Raw genomic sequence first — 11,558 nt, 5'->3', positions numbered from 1 at the left:
AATATTGAAAACTTACCTTAAAGATTACCTTTCTAAACCTTACTAAGGGACACAGTACTAGGTTATTTACGTGGTGTTTGATGGCCGGCAGATATCTATCATCGAGGTTGGAAGCCTTGGTGATGTAAGCCCAGAAAAGCAGGCTCTAGCATGTATAGTGCTGAGAGAGTTAATAGGGCTTGTCAGGGCCTGGTTTACGAGCAGTCAGAGAAGGGGTGGGATTGGCTGCTTACATATTCCCACCCTGGAGCATGGTACAGCTCATAAAAAGGAGACCAGTAGTCTCATTCAGCCTCTGTGAATGGAGGTCTGTAGACCTCCAGTGTTGGTTGTCTCTGCTAAGGATTAAAAAGCTGGACACTAACTTGAGCGGGTGAATCCACACTACTGTATGGACTATTTACTTTATGTTTTCACTTTGTGCTGGAAAAGGCTGTTTTTCTTTTGTTATCCTGAGCAGTTTATGGAGTCTTAATAAACCAGCCTGGACATTTTACTGAAACCGCCTCCTGTGCCTACCTCACAACGCAACTAAGTGTGCAGAAACCCTAAAATGGGAAGTGCATACACTGTTCACCTCTGGGATCCAAACCTCTCAAGAAAAAATTGGATCGCATAGTGGTGTACATTAATCTTATTGTCTGAGTAGGAGTGGAAATGCAAGCTGAGTCTCTCATTTTTGAATTCCAAAGCTTCTATATTTGTTGGTGAGAAAAAAAACAATCTCAGATGGCATCGACCGTGCTGGATTTTTTTCAGCCAACGATACAGCCATTGCTTATGACTGGCAGAAAAAAATCCAACATGTCCATTCAGTCTTTTGATCGATAACTAACTTTTGTTGGTTGGCCACGTATCAAACAATAACAATTGTCCGTTTTACTTAGGCAGCCGGTGATCTTCATCATGGTCGAAATCAGACGTTTTGCCAACTTTTCTCCCATGTGTTTGGGGACCCTAAGAGACCAGCTTAGCGACTCCTACAATTCTCAGTCTTCTGTACAGAGGGACACATACATGTCAAGTCAGCTCTCCTATATGTGGTTAAAAGTGTGAAGAAAGGTCACCACTAAATATTTCTCTTGAAGCCTTCACAAATCTTATTTCAGCTCAGTAGCACACGCTCAACATCGATCTGCCACTCTGTGATTATCATCAACCACCACTGGATACTCTACATTTGCTACTGATATTGTAGGCTGATCCCCAGTGCCAATGTTGTGAAGACACATTCAAACCATTTGCACACAAGTGTATACAGAAGTAACTTTGCCTCAAAGAAAGGAATCACGTCCATTTTATATTAATTCAAAGGAAAAAAAAAAGAAAACAAAGAGGAGATACGCAAGAAGCAATGAGATGATGATGAGAGATACCACCTTCCCATCACATCTCAAAAACAAACCAAACAATGCTTCTGTTTGACCAAACGTAATCTCGCTTAGCACTTTTGACATCAGAGTTAAAACAAATACAGAGTTTGTGGAGAAAAATATCCAGGTATCAAAGAGGAAAAACAGAATGAAACGCCTGAAGGGAATAAATGTGGAGTCCATTCTCGGGGTAAAAACCGAGCTTGGGGTTCCACACATCTGTTTTTAAGAAAGTGTAATAAAAATACAAATTACAAGTGAAACACTCAACATCTCCAATGCTGATTTGTTGTGTCCTGCACTCCACCAAGTCTTGTCTTGAAGTCACTGAGCAAGTAAGACCCTCTCTGTGCAAGATCTTTTTTTTTGTTCACTTCAATGCCCTTATCGTATGGTCAAGTTCAGTTCCGATAGTAGCAAGGCCCTTGAGTCAGATGGCTGGATAGCTCCTCAGAATTTTGAGGAATTAAGTAATAAGGATATGTTTCCACTAGAAAATGGTAACATACGCTTTAGAAGAGGTTCAAAGGATAACATCTGTTTTCTTCATACACCCAAACAAGAACTCAAAGAAAAAAAAAAACATTTTAGAAGAAAATTTTGAAAGAGGCCATTCGAGGGATATTACTCCCCCTTCCAGCCCTTCCAGGTATGGTAAAGACTGAGGGGTTAACCACAAAAACTGAATGAATATGTCAATGAATGGTTTACCAAATGCATTATTCTCTCTTCGCGACATTTGTCAACAGGATAGCAGTTGAGCCCAATCACAGTCAATTTGTAACTCCTGACGTTAGTGACATTCCTATGATTGCTGGCAAATTGTGTTTTTATATGATTTTTTTAAATATTATGATAGCATTGATGTGAACATTTAAATAATACCACTGAACAGTGCATGGTGGTTTAGGTGGGACGTCATACTCTTGAAGAATCCAGATGGTAACTAGATGTTGTAGATGACAGTGCTTGGTGGTTTAGGTGGGACATCAAACTCTTGAAGAATCCAGATGGTAACTAGATGTTATAGATGTTATAAACCAAGTTTATTTAGTATGCAAGCTGCAAGACTTTGATCTTTAGCCTCATCTGCTTTCGTCTTTTTGTATAGATATGCCTTTATAGGCAGTCATAGATGCTCTTGACTTGAGCGGTCTCAAGTTCTACTTGTGCACTGTTGGTTGACCGGTGCCCTCAAGTATTGATAGTCATGGCTTATAGTTGTGATCACATTGGTAAGTAAAGACAACTGACGTCTACCTGTACCATATTACTCTTCACTGACAAATTTTGCATCACCATTTTTTATTAAGTGGTCCTATTGTCTTGGCCACCATAACATGACTCTATAGTTCCACTTCCATTTTTGATGCTCTGGATGATTGAGTCTTCCCATTCTTTGATGTGTCCGCTGTTTCTATATGTACAACTACTGTAGCTCGTTTTGAATCTCTACTTTCTCTTGTTCTTGCCTGTTGCTTCTTGGTTCTAGCTGAAGAAGATATCCACTCGATACATAAGGACAGCTCATATGAAGGACATTCCAGTGTTGCATCCCCTAATTTTGAAGGAAATGCCAGGAGAATGTGCTCCCAAATTTATTCAGAAAGTTAACACAGAAAAAGAAAGATTTGGAAAACGGAACAAAAATGGAAAAAAAAAATATTCCTCTAAAACAATTGAATATACTAAGAGTTGATGAGTTGAACCGTTGTGGGATCAGAGTCTATTGATAACATTCAATTGTCCAGCCCACAGGGTAGGTTCTCTTCTCTTCCCCAGTCAGCTCTTTATTGCAGTTACTGTCTTGTTGATTTGCCACAGGGGGCAAGAAGAACAAAGAAAACAAAATAACAAAAAAAATAGATCTTTGAGTGACTGCGAAAAGTCCATAAAATGTGTCCTTTGTGTTTTTGGCACTGGAAGGGGAGTTGGTCAACATTGCTTCACTAGGCGGCGTGAAGTCTGCTGATATTATAATCCAGTTGCTCCTAGGGCCATACCTGCGCTGTGGCTCATACATGGAATCGTCTGCATGGATTTTGGGAAGTCGTGACTGACCACTCTTCCATTTTCTCCACTACCTCCTGCTGTAGAAGGTCTCGGTAGAGTTGCCATACGGACCGTCTCCGTTACTGTTTGCTGCGGAATTAAACAGAAACCCTTTTGAGGAGGATAGGGGGTAAGACCCCTGTCCTTTCTGTTATTTCACATTTCACAATATACAAAGATACATGCTTTAAAGGGGTTATTATGCATTAAACAACATTTATAGATGGAGATGAGCAATTGAAGAAATTTGTGCAGTCCGGTCTCCCGAGGCAGCCAGTCCTCACTTCACCGACATCCTCAGCCCGTCATCCTGGACACCTTAGCTCTTACTAGGCTCCACGATGTTATAACTTCACTTGTAGTCTCGTCAGTAGGATCATGACAAGTGTTGCGCCATGACCTCATGACATTGTGGTGTAGTAAGAGCCACAGGCACCCACGGTGCCGGAATGACGATGCCTGACGCAGAAATGAAGAACAGATTCCATGGAGGACTGAATTGGATGCTGCATCAGGGCAGTGCAAACCGAATTGCTCATATCTAATGATAAATGTATTATTAGTATTACTGGAGTCCAACTGCTCGATCCCCCACTGATCCTCAAAACAGGGTTTCAAAAGTCCCCTGTGTAAATGGAGTGGTAGTACACATACATGGCAACAATGGCTATTATTGGTCAATAGAAACGGAATTAAATTCATGTAGGTGTCATGAAATTTGATGTTTGTACCGATGTCACATCTAAAAATATCTACCATATCTACATTCTGAACACTATGGGCCCCACATAGTAATAAATTAGCTAATGAATGGCAATCTTTTTTAGTGGAGTTGTCCGATTTGGACAATCCCAACTTGTAGGAAGTGTCCCTGTGCAATAAGATTGTCCCACTGCTGGGACCCCTAGAGATCAACTGCAATCAGTTGAGGTCAAATGAAAGCATTAATTTCCCTGCAGCACCCCCTCAGGGGAAGTTAAGTATTACACAATGTCCATTCAAATGTTTGGATTTCTTGAGTAAAGGAGACAAGATAGGTCCTCCAGGGCGAGAGACTTTTAAATTGCTCTCCACTCCAATAAATGAGGATTGTGAACACAGGATCCTAATCTTTTAACTTAAAATTTTCTAACAAACTGGATGAAAATCATTTTCTAATCTGTACAATCCTTTTAACTGAATTAACTAAATGGTGTGCAGGAAAGAAGATAGGTTATGTTTGACCCTTACAACGCACTCCTTTTTTCAACTCAATCTCAATGTTCTCCCTTGATTGTGAAACACTATCTGATGAAACTGCCCCGTAGACTTCTTTTCGGAGGAGTATTATAGTCATTAACATTTATGGCTCGTTTATAGAACGGAAGTCCTTTGACCTTTGTTGTGTCAAGCAAAAAAGTCGTTGACAACCAAGAAATGGAGGAGAAGAAGGAAAAAGCCAGGATATGGGTAAACCAAAAATGTCAATGATTTTAACCCTGAGTTAACAACTGTAAATCATTCATTACTGTATGTAATACACTTCCATTAGTACAAAAAATGAAGAAACAACATAAATAACATTTAAACTATGATGACCTTAGCGGATAATAAAGGGGTGGTCATTGTTGATACCCTGGAGCCAATTAAGAAGATAAAGGGTTATTCCCATCTTAAGTCTTTCATGGCCGAAATGGGAACAACCGAGTCCAAGTGTTGGCCAACAAAAGTGGGGCCGTGAAAAGTGCAGTTGGGCTATGCTATAACTGTAACTTACAAGTAGCGGAAATAGCATTGCTCGTTGTGATATGCTGCTCCCATACCTCAAATTAATTTCCATAGAGTAATGCAAACAGCTGTCTTCGTAACACCACATCCGGTGGCTGGCACCAAGATGAAGATAGCTATGAAAGATTTAGATGGGCATAAACCTTTAAAAGGAATCTTTCAGAAGGTTTTTGCCATGTAATCTGACAGCAACATGATGTAGGGACAGAGACCCAGCTTCCAGTGATGAGTCACTTATCTAACTGGATGCAGCAGTTGTGATAGAATCCCTATTTTCTCTGCCGCAGTTCTAGCAGAGCTCGAATGCTGAGCTGTGAATAACCCCACCCACAACACTGATTGGCTGCTTTCTGTGTACACTGTATATTGACAGAAAGCGGCCAATCAGTGTTGGGGGCGGGGTTGGACCAAGAGGCACGAGACAACTAGTCCTGTAGTGATAATATCCTGCTGATAAAACACTGATTTTATTGAAACAGCAAAACGCAGCCTAGTAAGTGACACATCACTGAAATCAGGGTCTACATCTTGCTACTCACAGATAACATAGCAAAAATCTGCATCAGATTCCTTTTAAAACACTCTGTATCATAAGACGAAAAATTGTTTGGAACAGATGGGGAGTGATATGACATGAGATGCGATGGCACCTTCATCTTTTTGGATTCGCTTCTGGACTTGTAACAGAACTCAATTAGTGCAACCAGCATAGCCAGTCCCAGGCCTCCGATCAGGATATAGAAGACGCCAGCGACATTGCTGAGGCTTAGTGCACTTGTTTTATCCTGGAACCAGAGAGAAGAGATAGGAGCAGGGATAGAGGGAGGGGAAGAATATGTTATAAGAGCAAAAATGTACATCGAAAGCATCTTCAAGCTTTTTGTGTCACCCATGCCCACCTTAGTCATATGCCATTGACCATGTCAACAAGCCAAAAACATTCACCAAGCAGCAACACAGCATCTTTATGCCTCCCGGAATCCCCAATTGGCAGAGGTTAAGCCTTTTGGACGTGGTCTGTACACTTTAAAAACACATTCTGAAATAATATTATGGGTATGGTTCAGCAAAGGCTCAGAAGAAAGAAAAATGTGCATAGTTTAGAAATTAGCTGTATTTTAAGACCTTGGAACAATAGTAAATTTGTGTCAGCGTTTTAATCTTACGCTTGTTTAAATATGTTGCGCAAAGCAGTTAATCAAAGAGCTGATTTACAATTCAAGTCAAAAACTGCCTCCGAAGAATCTCAGATTATTAAGACTTTTATTTAAGGTATATTTAAAGCATTGGTTTACAACTGATGCCACGAAATGCCGAAAGTCGTAAGTGGATTGTCCATTTTACATCTACTTTGGGTTCGGAATTTTAAGTAGAGGTTCAAAATTTAAAAATGTAAAACAGGTTTGACTGTTTTGGCCCAATCATTTTGATTTCTAATTTTAGAGTTCAATTAATAAAATACTTAGCTTTTTTGATTTATTCCCTGTTATCATATCTTTTTTAGAATACGGAATCAGACACCTAAATCATTTTTAGGTTCCTCCTGGTATTTTGTCACTTTATGCTACGTCATGTACACCAAGAGTTTACAAAGTCATGAGGTTCAAATATCGAATCCTATATTCCAATCCCAGATGTCAAACACCAAAGTGACCACTGCAGGCAATCACCAGCTGCAGTGATGACATCATGGTATACAATGTATCAGGGATGGACTGGCCATCTGGCAATTCTGGCAAATGCCAGAAGGGCCTGTCTGGTCGTGGGCTACGTTGTCTGCTATGTTGCTAACAGAATCGGTGTTTTCAAGACACCCATACTGTTAAGAGTTGTGATGGAGCACCAAGTCGCTGACTCTGTCACTTACCCCAGCAGGCCACGGGTATCATTAGTAATATTATTTTTGTTGTAAATCTTGCTTTCCTCTATCCAGGGTAATATTAGTAATATATCCCATCTGGTTCTTGAGGACGGGGACACCATGGGCCTGTGTGATTTCAAATGCCAGGGCTGAATTTCAGCCCCAGTCCACACCTCTAACGTATCACTGGCCAAAATCGACAAGTTTGGCCAACACTCTAATGCTTATGAAGTGACGCCCAACTGATTGTCAATGTGGTATGTACGGTTTGGACTTCCAATCGCTTTTTTCTCCCGGAGATGAGCAGCCAGCTTTCTCAACACAAGATCGCTCGGCTGAACGAGCGCCCCTATGTACGGGAGAGCCGGCTGAAATCTATGATGATTTATTCAAAATATGGTACCGAGAGCGTGAGAATGGGGTGGACTTGAAGTGGTAATTAGATTAAAATGGTTTAAGGGGTTACTTTTAGGCTTTTTAATAAACTGATTGATGGTTTCAGCTGTGATCCACTTTGATTCATCCATGCGTTATTAACGGAAATGAACATCAAATTGATAAGTGAGCTCATACATTTACCATATCAAAAAGGCTTGGCGTCTGCCATACACAACCCAACCATATCCCACCTCCAGTTTATCATTGCATTGCGTAACTCCAAAAACCCACCTCCCTCCAGAAAACACGAGCTTTGACTTTAAGCATGCACCCAATTCCGCCCAGTGACCACAGTAGTCCCACCATTTCTTATTTTTGGGGCCTTCAATATACGACCAAAAAAATGCTCGAAGAACCGATTGTATTTATTGATGTGCGTTTGTGAAGGTCTACGGATTGGTGAATTGCTTAGAATATAGTTAATATTAGTGTTTCTACACTTGTAATGATCGATTTTCTCCTTATGTAGGCTGATAAAGTCATAATATTATGTGATTTAGTGTTAAACTCGATATACTGTATGTCTCTGTAGAGTGAGTTCAGTTGACTCCAATTCAACATGCAGTGTGAAAATTATCTTCTTAGAAATGCTTACGACCTGAAGAAATGAAAAAAATATATTGATCTTTTTGAGATAAAGCAAGAATACAAGAGTAGGATTATAGCACATGAAATAATAATAGTGATAATAATAGAACAAAAAGTAAAAATAACATTTATTAGTTTGGATTACATGTGTCTACCTGGGTAAAAGCTTTAAATTATAGTTAAAGGTAAGGAAAAAGACAATAGTGTGGGTCATTTACAATAGGTGTAATTTACAGTGGCTTAGAATAATTTTTGGTAGGTACCTAGTTATATATGGTGATACATGGAAAATTGTACACAAAGTTGGGCTCCGTGTAAGAGCAGGAAGACCATCCAAATGGACACCTTTCTGGCAAAATACAAAATTGCAGGTTATTGATACTAGATTTGTGGAGATGGGATATTTATCCAATAATTTATTTAGGAAAATAGGGATTCTTTTCTGCAAGTGCATTGAGACTACAAAACTCTCTGCCACAACATCTTCTAATGATTGATTCCAAGAACAAGTTCAAGGTAGGTTTGGATGCCTTTCTTTAATCAGTTCATGACGGTGACATTTTTTTAACACATTAATAGGTTATTTTATTGTTGATTTTCCCTGTAACTGAGGCTGGTGTATCAGTCCAAGTTACAGGGGGAAAATTAGCCTCCTGACTGCATAGCAAAGCTTGCTGCTGGGTTTTAAAAAAAAAATGGCAGCTCCTATTCTCTCCCCACACCCTGATCACATGATCACAAGGTCCGGAGAAGTGAGCACTGTCAGTGCTTTCAAATTTGTGTAAACAAGCACTGGTTCAGCTTGTATATACAGCAATTGAGGCAAATATGGTAATAAACCATGTTTAACTTCTCTGTGGGGAGTCTGACTGTGACATTTTTTAACACATTAATAGGTTATTTTATTGTTGATTTTCCCTGTAACTGAGGCTGGTGTGTCATTCAGAGTTACAGGGGGAAATTTAGCCTCCTGACTGCATAGCAAAGCTTGCTGCTGGGTTTAAAAAAAAAGGCAGCTCCTATTCTCTCACTACACCCTGATCACATGATCACAGGGTCCGGAGAAGTAAGCACTTTCAGTGCTTTCAAATTTGTGTAAACAAGCACTGGTTCAGCTTGTATGTACAGCAATTGAGGAGGCAAATATGGTAATAAACCATGTTTTCCTTCTCTGTGGGGAGTCTGACAGTCAGCTACTCACCCCCACAGCTGCATGATCTTGTGCAGGAAGCTTACTCTTCATTTAGATTTTAGAATATCAGTGCACAGCAAAATATGGACTGCCAAGACGTATTAAGACTATGGGCGATCCATAACAAGTTAAAAATATATTATAAGGTATGTGTAGAGATGGTGTGAATTAATTGGCACGACATAGTCCTTCAGCCACGTCAGTAATCTGTGGCCACTGGATGGGAGCCCTGAGAACCACCTCCTACCTTGTGGCATCTGCTGTGTTTTTTAATTAGTCTGCCTGGAACGAGGTCACATGTGCATCACTCCACAATAATGATGTCGCCCCACATCAGAAAATGAAAGAAGGAGCTGTGCATGAACATCAGGAAGGAAGCGGTTCTCTGGCCCCAGTGACCACAGACAAGAACCGTGACCAGTGAGACCAGTCACCAGAACTATGGAACAAAACCCAAAGAATTACTAGCAAGGGTATAACATTTGATTATACTTTATTGCAGCAGTTAAATTGTAGTATGCATAGTGTGCACATGTTCTAGGACAAAAAAATAATAATAATAAAAAATACAAGCAATTATACATAAAATCACTAATGTATTGAGACCTAAATAGGAATAAGGGGCACCCAGAAAGGATATAGAGAATAACAATGTGCAATGTGCAAAAAAAGGAAATTAATAGGAGATTCTGTACCTTATTTGTGCCACTTGGTCCTGACAATGCGCACACCCCGACGCGCGTTTTGGATTAAAAATCCTTCACCAGGGGGAACATTGCATCTTGCACATTGTTGCCCTATGGAGGTCTTTTGTTGTCTGACTTATCTGGTCACATTTTTTTCAATGGTCTTTTTAAATATGGATATATGATATTCTTTTAGGTAACCCATAAACCCATATGGTAATGGCATCACTTGTGGAGTTTTTTTGATTGCAATTAGTTTCACAGGAGATCTGTATATTCTCTATATCCTTTCTGGGTGCCCCTTATTCCTATTTAGGTCTCAATACATTAGTGATTTTATGTATAATTGCTTGTATTTTTTTTAATCCCAAACGCGCGTCGGGGTGTACGCATTGTCAGGACCAAGTGGCACCAATAAGGTACAGATTCTCCTATTAATTTCCTTTTTTTGCACATTGCACATTGTTATTCTCTACTACAATTTAACTGCTGCAATAAAGTATAATCAAATTTTATACCCTTGCTAGTAATTCTTTGGGTTTTGTTCCATAGTTCTGGTGACTGGTCTCACTATAATAATTGAGTGGTTCCCACTTCTTTCTCTTTTGCACTGGGGATGGACAAATATAATTTCTCTTTTATATACTTATATACCGATTTTTTGATCATTTTTGAAATGTATTAGTCCTATTAGGTGTAAACATTGTTGTTTGAGAACAGTGACCAGTGGACTGGGTCCTGCAAATCGATTCACACCATCAGTTATTGGTAGAAAATTTCTGGAGATGAGATGTTGATTCTGGAAGGAATTTTTCCATCAAATATGAGACAATTGACAGTTGCCCTGTAGATTTTTATTTTTTCCTTCCTCAAGGTCACCTGTGTAGGATTATGGAATGAACTTCATAAATCTCGGTTTTACCTACATGCACCTCATCAGTCATTGCTCAGGGAATGTGGCACCAGGTGACTTTTCTTAAGTAATCTGATAACAGCATGATGTAGGGGCAGATATCATGATTCCAGTGACGTGTCACTGTTTTCTGCAGATCTAGCAGTACTCGGAATGCTGAGCTCTGTATAACCCTGCCCACACCACTGATTGGCAGCTTCCTGTGTACACTGTACATTGACAAAAAGCTTCTAATCGGTGGTGGGGGCGTGGTTACACAGAGCAGTTGACTAGGAGGCACGAGACACCTAGTCCTGTAGTGATAATCTCCTGTTGATAAAACACTGATTTTATTGAAACAGCAACACGCAGCCTACTAAGTGACACATCGCTGGAATCAGGCTCTCAGCCCTTACATCATGCTGCTTTCAGATTGCATAAAAACTTGCTGACGGATTTCATTTACATATATATTCTAGCCATACTTATATGGTATACTATATGTAGCCGTTGGTCTCTATTACTTTAGTACTACTAGTCATGGTCTAGTATACTATTTTGTCATCATGCTTCACAAAGGCCACATAGTAAATAAGAAATGTAATATCTCTGATATAGGTGATGATATCATGTCAATATATTTCCACTTTAAGGAGCAATAGAGGTAAATCGTCCAATCACTTCCTATTGTAAATGACCCCCCAAACAT

At 39.8% G+C, this 11,558-nt stretch overlaps 1 protein-coding gene across 4 annotated transcripts in view; it reads right to left on the bottom strand.

The window, feature by feature from the left end:
• Positions 1–1,279: 1,279 nt before the first annotated feature.
• GRIA1 (glutamate ionotropic receptor AMPA type subunit 1) overlaps positions 1,280–11,558 on the bottom strand; it is a 325,697-nt gene continuing 315,418 nt past the window's right edge. For all 4 annotated transcript variants that reach the window (XM_077266385.1, XM_077266386.1, XM_077266387.1 and 1 more), the window contains exons 15-16: positions 5,843–5,977; positions 1,280–3,536 (exon numbers count right to left, since the gene is read on the bottom strand). In XM_077266385.1, coding sequence (XP_077122500.1) covers positions 3,348–3,536; positions 5,843–5,977 — 324 coding nt within the window. In that variant the 3' untranslated portion in view covers positions 1,280–3,347. The remainder of the gene's footprint in view (positions 3,537–5,842; positions 5,978–11,558) is intronic.

The sequence above is a fragment of the Ranitomeya variabilis genome, chromosome 5 (genome assembly GCF_051348905.1).
Source record: "Ranitomeya variabilis isolate aRanVar5 chromosome 5, aRanVar5.hap1, whole genome shotgun sequence".
Classification (NCBI taxonomy): Eukaryota; Metazoa; Chordata; class Amphibia; order Anura; family Dendrobatidae; genus Ranitomeya; species Ranitomeya variabilis.
This window is presented reverse-complemented; position numbering and strand designations above follow the sequence as displayed.